Here is a 14,918-nt window from a genome sequence, read left to right on the forward strand (position 1 = left end):
AATTTATTTGGCTGATGTTGCAACTGCTTCAACTTTTTGGTTGGATACTTTAGCGCAACAAGTATCGGATTATGATTTGTTTAGCATTGTTAAGTTGTTTCAACATGCTAATTATTTCATTTGTGATGTAATTTTTTTATATTTTCACAATTGAGGTTAAATCTATGTCTTTAGCTATTTTAGCTAGAAGAACTTTGTAACTTAAATCTTGGAATGCTAATTTGATTTCTAGAATCCAGATTTTTATTTTTCCAAGGTAATAAATTATTTGGTTCACTATTGGATTCAATACTTTCAACTGTTACTCTGGGGAAGGGAGTTTTTTGCTTCAAGATTAAGTTCTAAGAGTAAATCTTAAGCTTATATTAGTTTTTGTTCTTAATAAGGAACGGAATCCTAATTCTTCCCCAAGTAACATGTTTTTAATCGGAAGCTTTCTTCAAAATGGAATGAATTCAAACCATTTAAAAGATCAAAGTCAGCCCCCAACGAAGGTGCGGCCCTTATTCCAGCTTAGCTGGTAGGGGGCAGGTTAAGATTTTTCTAAAGTTGTTTGGTTCAATTCGGTCCAAACTTCTTAGATTGGGGTACAGAATAGGATTCAGAGTAAGACCGTCTGTGAGAAGTCTTTTTCTCTCTCACATATTCTAGCTATTCCAGTAAAGGCTCAGACTTTCCTGAAGTGTGTTTCAGACCTGGAGTTATCTGGGGTATTCATACCAGTTCCGTTTCAGGAACGGGGTCTGGGGTTTTATTCAGAACTATTCATTGTCCCAAAGAAAGAAAAACTTTTGAATTGTCATGTTAGAGTACCATCTTTCAGAATGGTGATTATAAGGTCTATTCTGCCTTTTGTTCAGCAAGGGCATTATTTGCCTACAATAGACTTACAGGATTCATATCTTCATATTCTGTTTTCATTCAGATTATTTTCATTTTCTGAGATTCTCTTTTTTAGACAAGCATTACCAATTTGTTGCTTTTCCTTCTGGCCTAGCAACAGCTCTAAGAATCTTTTCAAGGTTCTCAGTGTTTCCTTATTTGGACGATCTCGTGGTACTTGCTCAGTCTTTTCGTTCTGCAGAAACTCATACGATTCAACTTCTGTTGTTTCTTCAAAGACATGGTTGGAGGATCTTTTTATCAAAAGCTCCTTGATTCATCAGACAAGGGTCACCTTTTTTAGGTTTCCAGATAGATTGTGTCAATGTCTTTGTCTCTAACAGACAAGAGACAATTATATTGGGTTCAGCTTGTCAGAACCTTCAGTCTCTATTATTTCCTTCAGTAGCTATATGCATGGAAGTTTTAGGTCTCATGACTGCAGCATTGGATTTGATTCCCTTTGCTCATTTTCATATGAAACCTTTCCAGTTTTTAATGGTGCAGGGATTATTCTAGGATATCACATTTAATATCCTTGAATCCCAATATTCAACTATCTCTGACTTGGTGGTTAGATCACCATTGTATAGTTCTAAGGGTCTCTTCGGTTCTTCCAACCTGGACCATGAACACAACAGATGCAAGTCTTTTAGGTTGGGAAGCTATCTGGGATCTCTGACAGCACAAGGGGTTTGGAAATCTCCAGAGGCGAGATTACCATTCAATATTTTGGAACTCCGTGCGATTCTCAGAGTTCTTCAGTTTTGGCTTCTTTTTGAAGAGAGAGACGTTTATTGGTTTTCAGACAGACAATGTCACAACAGTGGCATATGTCAATCATCAGGGTGGGGACTCTCAGTCCTCAGGATGTGAAAGAAGTATCTTGGATACTTGCTTGGGCAAAATCCAGCTCCTGTCTAATTTCTGCGGTCGATATCCCAGGTATAGACAATTGGGAAACGGATTATCTCTGTCATCAAGCTTCACATCCGGGAGAATGGTCTCTTCACTCAGATGTGTTTTTCAAATTGTTCAGATGTGGGGGCTTCCAGAAATAGATCTGATGGCATCTCATCTAAACAAGAAACTTCCCAGGTACCTATCCAGTTCCAGGGATCCTCAGGCGGAAGCAGTGTATGCATTGACACTTCCTTGGAGTTATCAACCTGCCTATATTTTTCCGCCTCTAGTTCTTCTTTTAAGAGTGATTTTCAAAATCATCATGGAGCAATCGTTTGTGCTGCTGGTGGCTCCAGCATGGTGGCTCAGGTTTTGGTATGTGAATCTTGTTCGGATGTCCAGTTTCCAACCTTGGCAACTTCCATTAAGGCTAGACCTTATATCTAAAGGTTCGTTTTTCCGTCAGGATCTCAAATTATTAAATTTGATGGTATGGAAATTGAACGCTTAGTCATAGAGGTTTCTCTGAGTGATTTTTACTATGTTGCAGGCTCATAAATCTGTATCTAGAAAGATTTTTTATCGAGTTTGGAAGTCTTACATTTCATGGTGTTCTTCTCATAAATTCTCTTGGCATTCTTTTAGAATTCCTAGAATTTTACAGTTTCTTCAGGATGGTTTAGATAAGGGTTTGTCTGCAAGTTCTTTGAAAGGTCAAATCTCTGCTCTTTCTGTTCTGTTCTACAGAAAAAATGCTAAACTTCCTGATATTCATTGTTTTGTACAGGCTTTGGTTCGTATCAAGCCTGTCATTAATCAATTTTTCCTCCTTGGAGTCTTATTTTGGATTTGAAGGCTTTACAGGCTCCTCCGTTTGAGCCTATGCATTCTCTGCAGATTAAATAACTTTCTTGGAAAGTGTTGTTCCTTTTGGTCATCTCTTCTGCTAGAAGAGTTTCTCTGATTTATCTGCTCTTTCTTTTGAGTCTCCTTTTCTGATTTTTCATCAGGATAAGGTGGTTTTTGCGGACTTCGTTTACATTTTTACCTAAAGTTGTGAACTCCAACAACATTAGTAGAGAAATTGTTGTCCCTTCTTTATGTCCTAATCCTAAAAATTTTCTGGATAGATCCTTACATTCTTTGGATGTGGTAAGAGCTTCAAAATATTATGTTGAAGCTACTAAAGTTTTCAGAAAAACTTCTAGTCTATTTATTATCTTTTCTGGTTCTAGGAAAGGTCAGAAGGCTTCTTCCATTTCTTTGGCGTCTTGGTTAAAGCTTTTGATTCATCATGCTTATTTAGAGTCGGGTAAATCCCCGCCTCAGAGGTTTACGGCTCATTCTACTAGGTCAGTTTCCACTTCCTGGGTTTTTTAGAATGAAGCTTCTGTTGATCAGATTTGCAAAGCAGCAACTTGGTCTTCTTTGCTTATTTTTACTAAATTCTACCATTTTGATGTTTTCTCTTCTTCAGAAGCAGTTTTTGGTAGAAAAATACTTCAGGCAGCTGTTTCAGTTTGATTCTTCTGCTTATTATTTCAGTTTTTTTCTTTATAAGATTAAAACTTTTGATTTGGGTTGTGGATTAATTTTTCAGCGGAATTGGCTGTCTTTATTTTTATCCCTCCCTCTCTAGTGACTCTTGCGTGGAGTGCCACATCTTGGGTATTTGCTATCCCATACGTCACTAGCTCATGGACTCTTGCCAATTACATGAAAGAAAACATAATTTATGTAGGAATTTACCTGATAAATTCATTTCTTTCATATTGGCAAGAGTCCATGAGATCCACCCTTTTTATGGTGGTTATGATTTTTTTGTATAAAGCACAATTATTCCAATTCCTTGTTGATGCTTTCGCTCCTTTCTTATCATCCCACTTCTTGGCTATTTGTTAAACTGAATTGTGGGTGTGGTGGGGGTGTATTTATAGGCATTTTGAGGTTTGGGAAACTTTGCCCCTCCTGGTAGGAATGTATATCCCATATGTCACTAGCTCATGGACTCTTGCCAATATGAAAGAAATGAATTTATCAGGTAAATTCTTACATAAATTATGTTTTTTGTAGGACGTACCCTGTACGTCGTTGGTCCTTAAGGGGATAATCTGTTCCATTAAACCAAAGTTGTTCAGTGTAATTAATCAAACAGCACAGCAGCTCAGTCTGTCTTCCATATAACTAAAGTGATTGAGCAGTGACGTGGCACCATAATGAAACCCTTAACCACTGAGCCATTTCCACCCATGTGCTGAGCTGTTTTTGAATTTTTAGATGCTGCTCGCATTTAAAAGGACATGAAATGCAAATGTTTTTTTTTCCATGATTAAGATAGAGAATACAATTTTAAAAATATTTTCAATTTACTTTTCATATCTAATTTATTCATTCTTTTGGTATCCTTTGTTGAAGAAATGGCAATGCACATGGGTGAGACAATTACATGAGGCATATGCGTGTAGCCACCAATCAGCAGCTACTCAGCCTACCAAGGTATGCTTTTCAACAAAGGATATCATGAGAATTAAACAAATTAGATAATAGAAGTACATTGGAGATTTGTTTACAATTGCATGATCTCTCTAAATCATGAAAAAAATGTGCCTTATTTCCCTTTGAGCCCTCCTTTAAATCCTTTTTTCTGTGCGAAACCCATACTCATATATTGTTTATGAAACTATAACATTATTTTGTGTATATATCATGACATGTAAGAAACCTACATCAAAATTGTGTGGAAAATATATATATATATATATATACTTTCACAAAAAATGTAATAAGGTTGTAAAAATTGTGTCTGTTTTTTTTCTTCTAAACAATACGGTTAACAGAAGAAAGGGTTAAACACATATAAATAAGGGCCTTGTGCACATAGGGGCTCCTCTACTTAAAGGGACATTATACACTCATTTTTTCTTTGCATAAATGTTTTGTAGATAATCTATTTATATAGCCCATAAAGTTTTTTTTTAAATTAATGTATAGTTTTGCTTATTTTTAAATAACATTGCTCTGATTTTCAGACTCCTAACCAAGCCCTAAAGTTTTATGTGAATACGCTCGACTACCTACTCCAGCTTGCTCCTGTTTGTCTAAAGGGTCTTTTCATATGCAAAAGAAGGGGGAGGGGGGACAGTCTTATTTGCCACTTGCAGTGGGCTTTCCAGCTACCTTTTCAACAGAGCCAAACTGACAGCTTCTAAGTAAGTTTTTAAACAGTTTTATACTGGATTTTTATATCAGTATCTGTGCATATTATTCTTTATAGTAGTGTCTATTACATGCAGTTATATGAAAATGAGTGTATACTGTCCCTTTAAATAAATGCATATTTATTCACACCAGGTGATCCTAATTACCACAGTGATCACCTGGCTATTAAAACTAGGTATGGGCTTTCGGCAGCTTAGTTAGCTGCCGGATGTGGAAGTAGGTGTCCGTTTGTGGATTTCAGCTATTTTCGGTGCTGCATTTATGCTTCTGAAAGATCACCATACACTAAGAGCTGGATTTGCAGATATCGTATTGTGGTGACTGGTGGCTACACACATATACACAAAGAAAGAGAAGCGGTCTGCCAGGAACAAACAATAGCCCTCTAATGCTGTTAGTGTTATAGAGTGGTTGCAATTGTAATACAATTTCTTCCCTGGTGTTTGTGTGTACCTCATTTTACCCAGTTTCTCATATTCCTCCTGGATCCGTCTCTCAGATAGTTCCTCCTGTCTGGTCTTTTTCTTTTTGCTGAGAGAGCAAGTCTCCCTAAAGCTAAGGATAAAATACAATACATGAAAACTGAGATCCATGTTATGTATTAAACATTTGTACAGTTTCATGTTAAAGGGATATTATTGGCCCAATCATAATCTGCTTCTCTGCTTAAAGACTTAAACAAAAATATTCTTCAATTTTGTATATTTAAATGATGCATTATTAACTTTTAACTACTTCGTTTTTTTACCTTCTTTCTCTATGTTCAATCAGAAGTCTCATATGTCAGTATGATTTTAGTCACTGTGGGGGATTTACACATCAGGCCATGACATAGTCAAAACTGAATTTCCCAAAATCTTGTGGTAATAAATGGCTTAAATCTTGGGAAAAGTGTAGATGCTCGTGCATTAGCCAGTTTAAATTTACCAACTTTTTTATTTCAACTTTTTAATGAAGAAATATTTCCACACATTTTGTTGCTGATGTTCATTGTACATCATGGCATTATTGCTGTATTAATTGTGCTCTTGCCATACAGTACGTTTGTCATGATATAGTGCTTACTAGCCTGATGATACCAGAATACAAAAAACGGTCAAATTTACCGGCCCACCGCTACGCAAGGAGAAATATCATAACAGGGATAGAAAGGTCAAAATTAAAATGTGCATGAATGTCATTTAATTTTAAATAGAAGCATTTTACAATATACTTTCCTGATCAAAAATGCTTCTAGTAAAAGTTATTACTGTGTTTCAGCAGCATACGCACATATGCACCAGAATTTAAACACGACACATCAGTGACTTGCATGAAACAAATTATGTCTGCACAGAAGCAATACACAACTGCCAGCAATCTGAGCTTGAATACTGGTGCACAGAACCTCACAGCATATGTGCGTATGCCACAGTAATCAGCATTTTTTTTTTTTCCGAATGGAAGTATATTGCAAATATGATTCTATTTAAAACTGAAATGCGCTAATGGTGACCCTTGTATCCATTTAAATACTGGTATGGCGGGTTATGTCAAAGCAGGAATAGAGTTGAAACAGCAATGCATTTCTTATATTGGATTCACCAACGTAAAGTGAGTCCTTTGTAGTCATATGTTACTCGTTCAGCTCTCTCTAGCCGACAGGGGTCTGAAATTCTAGATGCAGCTATATTTTTATACCAGGAATAATTTGTTAATGAATAAAAAAACTCCACCCTTTCACATACATAGGGGCGCTAATGTATGGCAAACAGTTTTTTTACGCTATCAACCCCCACTTTTTGTAATCAAAAAACCTAAATATCATGGAAATAAGTACTTACTTGCAGCCAAGGAAAAGCCAGTGCATCCATACCCAGGTCAGCAGCAGCATGATAATTGTGATAGGCAAACTGAACACAAACCATGTGCCGAAATTCACAACCTTTGCTTCAGGATACCGACTGGAACAGAAGCAGAGACGTTTGTATATGCAGTCAAAATATATTAAAAACCTATTATTCATATATTATAGATTGATTAGACATGCGCATACTGATTTGGGGTAATATAGAAAATCACTAATTTTCCTGCATTCTTTACATTCGTTTGAAAATGCAAAATAAGTGACCCCTTTACAGGGACAGTAAACAACTTTAGATTTGTATATACAATGTTTTGTTATGCATAATGAAACAACTTTGCTATATACTTTCATTATTTATATTTATTTTGCAGACTTTTCGTGTAATTTAGCTCTGAAAATTGAGGAATTTCTACTTCTCAGAACATGAAAAGCACCCTGCTGACTACTCAAGGCTAACCCTACTACAAATCTAACTAATTGGCTTTAGCTGATAACAAGCAGAGTACTTTATACTAACTTTATGACTGTGCCTAGCCTTGTCTGCTGACTAAAGCACAGGGGCCCGATCCGATATGCAGCATCGCCCACAAATGCCGGCGACGCTGAATTTTGCGCTGGTTTGGTATCCTATATACGGCGTAACCTAGAAGTTACGCTCGTATATTTCTGCCGTTGCCCGTAGTTTTTTGGGCCATAGGCAGGTATACCAAACCAGCGCAGTTTGGTATCCAATATACAGCGTAAGGACTTACGTGGCAAAAATGGAGAAATCTTACTCCATTTTCACCTCGCCACAAAAAGCAGCCGTAGTAAGCCTTACGCTGTCTATTGGAGCCCCGTAACTCCCTAAACTAGCTACAAAATAAACCTAACACCTAACGCATGCGCAATGTCTATCTACCTGTCAACCGCGATCCCCCGCCGCAATCCCTAATAAAATATTTAACCCCTAAACCGCCGCTCCCGGACCCCGCCGCCACCTACATTAACTACCCCCTAATGCGATCCCCCTACACCGTCGCCAACTATATTAAACTACCCCCTAAAGTGAGCCCCTTACACCGCCGCCATCTACCTTACCTACCCACTAAAGTGAGCCCCTTACACCACCGCCATCTACCTTACCTACCCCCTAAAGTGAGCCCCTTACACCGCCACCATCTACCCTACCTACCCCCTAAAGTGAGCCCCTACCCCACCGCCATCTACCTTTAATTAATTAACCCCTAATTTAATCCCCCTACCCCGCCGCCACCTATATTAAATTAATTAACCCCTAATCTAATCCCCCTACCCCGCCGCCAGCTATATTAAATTATTTAACCCCTAAAATACTAAACTATCCCTACCACTAAACCTAAGTCTAACCCTACAAATAGCCCTGAAAAGGGCTTTTTGCGTGGCATTACTCCAAAGTAAACTGCTCTATTGCCAGCCCTTAAAAGGGCTTTTTGCGGGGCATGCCCCAAAGAAATCAGCTCTTTTACCAGCCCTTAAAAGGGCTTTTGGCGGGGCTTTGTCACAAAGTAAACTGCTCTTTTGCATCTAATCTAAATCCCCCTACACCGCCGCCACCTATAATAAATGTATTAACCCCTAATCTAATCCCCCTACACCGCCGCCACCTATATTAAACACATTAACCCCTAATCTAATCCCCCTACACCGCCGCCAGCTATATTGTAAGGCTAGGTATATTTTGTGGATCTCAACTGCGGCAAAAATAGTGGAATGTTTGCCTTACAACAAGATACACTGAGGAATTGCAATGGATCTTGATGTTAGGGCAGATTAGAATTACTTTGAATTGAACTCCCTGATCAGTATTTTCTGAATCAGGTTTGTTGAAACCAGTGGCAATATGCTGATCTATGAAGCTTAATATATAGCTATCCTGTTCTTGTGGTTTAGTTGTAGCACGGAGTAGAATTAGCTCTTATGAAGAAGTGTGGAGGAAATAGAAAATCACAGGTCTTCTGAGTAATCCCAATTACGAATATGCCTGCAAGAGGTAGTAACCTGAATCAGAGTGCCAGAGGACTGCGCTGCTCAGATTGGTATTAGGGAGTTCAGAGAGGAGCTGCGTGTGGTCTGCTTAGTTGGAGCGGCAGACTAATAAGAGCTGACAGGCTGATCCCTAGCTACTCCGCAGCAGAGTTCTGACAGGCAAGCTGAGCTGACACGCTGTTTGCCGAGTTGGAATGAGGCAGCGTCAGTTGGGGGCGTGATCTGTAAGCTGCAGCGGTAGTCCGTTCCTGAGAACCGAATTGTAGGTTAACAGTTTTGATACAATGAGCTTCTGAAAAGTCAATTTGTATTTCCCAGAGATGTGACCGCAAGTGAGGTTGCAGGATGAATCGCTTGGAGAGCGGTAATACTTAGTCCGTGTAATAGGGAATCAATAGTAATGAACAACGCTAGAATGCGTTTCCAATGAAATTGAGATTGTTTGTAGAATTCCTTGAATATATCCAGGTAGCTTCTTCTTTGATTAAGTAAACCTTTGGAAAAAGGTTTTAGTTGAAAAGGAGAGGTAATTCCTTGTGGTAGGTCTGCATGCATCTGATACAAACAGGTAACAATACTGAAGCAAGAAAGGAGGCGTGTCCAGACCTTAAATAACCTTGCCAGGTGTGAGACCAGGTAAATTTAAAGGGACGGAGGAAAGTGAGAGAATCCATGACATACCCCCCTCCTCAGGGTAGGTGCCCTGCAGCTACAAATCTTGGCCGGTCCGGATTCCTCCTATGGAAGAGAGAGACCAATCTAGGAGCATGGATGTTCGAGGAAGGTTCCCTCGAACATCCATCGGATCCATCGGATCAAGTATTGAAGAGAGCCACGGTAAACCCGGGAGTCAAGAATGGAATGGACCTCGTATTCCGTATCAGAGTCCAGTTGGGTCACAGGAGCGGTATGGCTGGTCACCTGCCTGGTTGCACAATGAGGTTTTAACAGGGACACATGGAAGGTAGGATGAAGTCGGAAATTGGAAGGAAGGTCTAGGGTAACAGCATTTTGGTTGATAATTTTTATGATGGGATAAGGACCAATGAAGACAGCGCTGAGTTTCTTGCTCTGGGTTTTCAGTTTGATGTTTTTAGTTGAGAGCCACACTAAGTCACCTATTTTATAGGTTGGTGGTTGACGTCTACGGAGATTGTAGTAGTGTCTTTGATGAGCTTGAGCTTCAGCAATGTGGTCCTTGAGAATCTGGAAAAGATCTTGTAGGTCCTTAGTAAGGTCATCAACTTTGGGGCAGTTAGAATCCGTTCTAGGATACAGTTGAAAAGAAGGATGGAATGCGTAGTTCGCAAAGAAAGGTGTTTTGAGAGTAGTGGAACTTAATGAATTGTTGTAGGCATATTCGGCCATAGCGAGGGTGCTTGCCCATTGATCCTGTTGGTGGGAGCAATAAGAACGGATATACTGTTCGAGCCATTGATTTATTCTCTACGTTTGGCCATTCAATTGGGGGTGGAATGAAGAGGAAAATCGGAGTTCTACTTGCATAGTGTCACATAACTGTTTCCAGAACCGGGAGGTGAATTGACTACCTCTGTCAGTTACAATCGAATCCGGAAGTCTGTGTAGTTTTACAATATTATTCAAGAATAAGGCAGCAAGTTCTGATGAAGTTGGTAGCTTGTGATAAGGCAGGAAATGGGCCATCTTGGTTAGATGGTCAACAACAACAAGTATGGTATTGTAACCATTTGACACTGGGAGTTCGACTATGAAGTCCATCCCTATAATTTGCCAGGGACGGTCAGGGATCTGTAATGGTAACAACAGTCCGAAAGGAGGTTTCTTTTCTGTCTTGGAAATGGTACAAACGTGGCAAGATCGGACATATCTTTGTACTGAAGACCGAATAGAAGGCCACCAGTAGGTACGAGACAGGAGGTCAAAAGTTTTATGGATTCCGAGATGTCCTGCCATTGGTGAATCATGATGTTCCTTTAGCAAAGTGTCTCGTAGTGTAGGTGGCACATATAGACGACCTTGATGGTAGTAGAGACCATCTTGTCCTAAAGTGAGATCAAGTCTTGAGATAGAAGTATCTTTTTGCTGTAGGAGTTTAAGGACTTCAGGGTAGGTTGGAGATAAAGCAATGATTTGTTCCACAGGAATGACTGTACCAGGAGTATTGAAGGAAGGTGGTTTTTGATCTTTTCTGGAGAGGGCATCAGCTTCCTGGTCTATAAGTAATGTGAAAATCGAACCGAGAAAGGAATAAACTCCATCTTAACTGTCTGGAGGATAATGTTCGGTTAGTCAGAAGGTACTCCAGATTTTTATGGTCTGTGTATATTAAGATCGGAAACTTACTGCCTTCTAAAAGATGTCTCCAGTGTTCTAATGAGACCTTGATCACTAGTAGCTCCTTTTCGCCTACAGGATAGTTAAATTCGGCTGGTGTCATTACTCGTGAAAAGAAGGCAACAGGGTGGAGAGGATCTTCAGGAGTTTTATTCTGAGAGAGAATGGATCCAAGGGCGTAGTTGGAAGCGTCAACTTCAAGTACATATTGGGCCTCAGGATCTGGGAATTTGAGAATAGGTGCTTTAGTGAAAACATCCTTAAGATGGTTAAATATTGTTTGAGTATGTGCCGTCCAATTGAATGAAGCATTAACACTCGTAAGAGCGGTTAAGGGCTTAGTGAGAGTTGAGTAGTTCTTGATAAATTTCCTATAGTAATTGGAAAAACCAAGGAATTTTTGGAGGTCCTTTTTAGGAGTAGGTGTGGGCCAGTTCTTAATAGTTTGTACCTTGGAGTCATCCATCTGAATACCAGCGGGTGAGATAGTATAACCCAGGAAAGTGATGTCCGAAGTATGGAAGATACATTTCTCTAGTTTGGCGAAGAGTCGATGCTGTCTAAGGCGTGAAAGCACCCAGCGGACGTGTTTTTTGTGTTCAATGAAGTTTTTAGAGTAAATCAAAATGTCGTCCAAGTATACTACCACGCATATGTCAAGAAGATCACTGAATATATCGTTTATTAGATACTGGAACGTTGCCGGGGCGTTACATAGCCCGAAAGGCATCACCTTGTACTCATAGAGCCCATATCTTGTTCTGAAGGCGGTGAGCCACTCATCCCCTTTCCGGATCCTGACAAGATTATACGCTCCACGTAAGTCTAATTTCGTGTATATGGTTGCTTGACTGAGACGTTCGATGAGTTCGGGAATCAGAGGTAAGGGGTAGCGGTTCTTGACTGTACACTTATTAAGTTGCCTATAATCAATTATAGGGCGAAGAGAATTGTCCTTATTTCTGACGAAGAAAATGCCGGCACCAGCGGGTGATGAAGAAGGTTGTATGAATCCTTTTCTTAGATTTTCTGATAGGTAAGTTTTTAAGTGATCTAGTTCAGGTTGTGAGAGCGGATATATGTGTCCGTAAGGTATGGAAGCCCCCGGTAATAACTGGATAGAACAATCATAGGGACGGTGTGGAGGAAGGACTTCTGCTTCTTTTTCGCTGAACACATCATGAAAATCTTGATAGTCTGGAGGAATAGTTTTTTCTTGTGGATTCAAACAGGATATGAATGAGTGATGGAAGCAGGTGTTCTTGCAATAATCCGAATTGAATTCCACTTCAAGACGATCCCAGTGGATGGTGGGTTGATGTGTTTGCAACCATTGTAACCCAAGTACAAGGGGGAACATGGGGGATGTTATAATATCAAAGGAGATATACTCCATGTGTGCACTTGATGTGGAAACCTTAATAGGAATGGTTTGGTGAGTAATGAGTCCAGAACTTATTGTATTGCCATCAATAACTCTAATAGACACAGGTTTTGCTTTCAACACAGTGGGTATTTTATTTACAGTGACAAAAACAGAATCAATATATGAGGAATGTGCCCCAGAATCGATGATGGCTTCACTGATTTGCTGGTGTTGATCCCACTGTAGGGTAAGAGATAAAGAGCAGTAAGCAACATGGTTTATGTTAGTGGTTAAACATGTTATTTGTTTGATAGACTTACTTCTTTTTTGCCTTTGTAATATGGGACATTCTCCGACATTGTGTGCATTGGAAGCACAATACATGCAGAGGTTGTTAATACGTCTGCGATTCCTTTCCTCTGGTTGTAAAGGACCTTTGGTAAATCCTAAATCCATAGGTTCAGGTGCTTGGGGAACTGTAGGTTTATGATAAGTGGAAGAGGGTCTAGTGACGGTATCCAGACCTAGTATTTCTGACTTGCGTTCTCTCAGCCTTCTATCTATCTGGATGCTGAGTGTGATTAACCCTTCCAAAGACCTAGGAAGCTCTGTGCGAGCGAGTTCATCTTTCAGAGCATCGTTTAGACCCAGACGATACTGATTCCTAAGAGCAATTTCACTCCACTCAGTATCTTTGCTGTACTGTTTGAATTCACTTAGATATTCTTCCACCTGCTTTTTTCCCTGTTTTAGAGACCTCATCTTAGTTTCTGCAGTGAGTTGGGTATTAATATCCTGATATAGTATCGCCATCTCCTTGAAGAAATCTTCCAATGATGTTAGTATGGGATGATCTTGTTCAAAGAATGAGTCTGCCCACTTGCGGGGTTCTCCTCTGAGAAATGAAATGACTGTCAAAACCTTAACTCGTTCAGATGCGTAGGTTTTAGGTTTTAAACTGAATAGTAAGTTGCAAGAATTTTTAAATTGGGAGAACATAGCCCTGTCCCCATGGAATTTGTTGGGCATAGATACCTGGGGTTCTGGAGTAGTTTCTGGTGAAGGTGCTTTACCCATAGAGTCTTTTATGATATTGTTAAGTGTCTCATTTTGAACCTGTAATTCTCTGAGTCCATGACTTAACTGATCCACCCTCTGGGACAGAGCGTACACTATTTTTGGTAATTCCGCTGGATCCATATTAAAAGGCTTCAGTATTATGTAAGGTTAGGTATATTTTGTGGGATCTCAACTGCGGCAAAAATAGTGGAATGTTTTGCCTTACAACAAGATACACTGAGGAATTGCAATGGATTGACTTGCAATGATCTATGTAGGCAGATTAGAATTACTTTGAATTGAACTCCCTGATCAGTATTTTCTGAATCAGGTTTGTTGAAAACCAGTGGCAATATGCTGATCTATGAAGCTTAATATATAGCTATCCTGTTCTTGTGGTTTAGTTGTAGCACGGAAGTAGAATTAGCTCTTATGAAGAAGTGTGGAGGAAATAGAAAATCACAGGTCTTCTGAGTAATCCCAATTACGAAATATGCCTGCAAGAGGTAGTAAACCTGAATCAGAGTGCCAGAGGACTGCGCTGCTCAGACTTGGTATTAGGGAGTTCAGAGAGGAGCTGCGTGTGGTCTGCTTAGTTGGAGCGGCAGACTAATAAGAGCTGATAGGCTGATCCCTAGCTACTCCGCAGCAGAGTTCTGACAGGCAAGCTGAGCTGACACGCTGTTTGCCGAGTTGGAATGAGGCAGCGTCAGTTGGGGGCGTGATCTGTAAGCTGCAGCGGTAGTCCGTTCCTGAGAACCGAATTGTAGGTTAACAGTTTTGATACAATGAGCTTCTGAAAAGTCAATTTGTATTTCCCAGAGATGTGACCGCAAGTGAGGTTGCAGGATGAATCGCTTGGAGAGCGGTAATACTTAGTCCGTGTAATAGGGAATCAATAGTAATGAACAACGCTAGAATGCGTTTCCAATGAAATTGAGATTGTTTGTAGAATTCCTTGAATATATCCAGGTAGCTTCTTCTTTGATTAAGTAAACCTTTGGAAAAAGGTTTTAGTTGAAAAGGAGAGGTAATTCCTTGTGGTAGGTCTGCATGCATCTGATACAAACAGGTAACAATACTGAAGCAAGAAAGGAGGCGTGTCCAGACCTTAAATAACCTTGCCAGGTGTGAGACCAGGTAAATTTAAAGGGACGGAGGAAAGTGAGAGAATCCATGACATATATTAACTATATTAACCCTAATTATATTAGGGTTAATATAGTTAATATAGTTATTATATTATATATATTAACTATATTAACCCTAATTATATTAGGGTTAATATAGTTAATATCGTTATTATATTATATATATATT

General features: G+C 39.5%; 1 protein-coding gene across 1 annotated transcript in view; it reads right to left on the reverse strand.

Annotated features, from left to right (window-relative positions):
• SLC13A4 (solute carrier family 13 member 4) overlaps window positions 1-14,918 on the reverse strand; it is an 83,747-nt gene that overhangs the window by 11,545 nt on the left and 57,284 nt on the right. The window contains exons 9-10 of the mRNA XM_053719690.1: window positions 6,828-6,947; window positions 5,458-5,559 (exon numbers count right to left, since the gene is read on the reverse strand). Coding sequence (XP_053575665.1) covers window positions 5,458-5,559; window positions 6,828-6,947 — 222 coding nt within the window. The remainder of the gene's footprint in view (window positions 1-5,457; window positions 5,560-6,827; window positions 6,948-14,918) is intronic.

The sequence above is a fragment of the Bombina bombina genome, chromosome 6 (assembly GCF_027579735.1).
Source record: "Bombina bombina isolate aBomBom1 chromosome 6, aBomBom1.pri, whole genome shotgun sequence".
Classification (NCBI taxonomy): domain Eukaryota; kingdom Metazoa; phylum Chordata; class Amphibia; order Anura; family Bombinatoridae; genus Bombina; species Bombina bombina.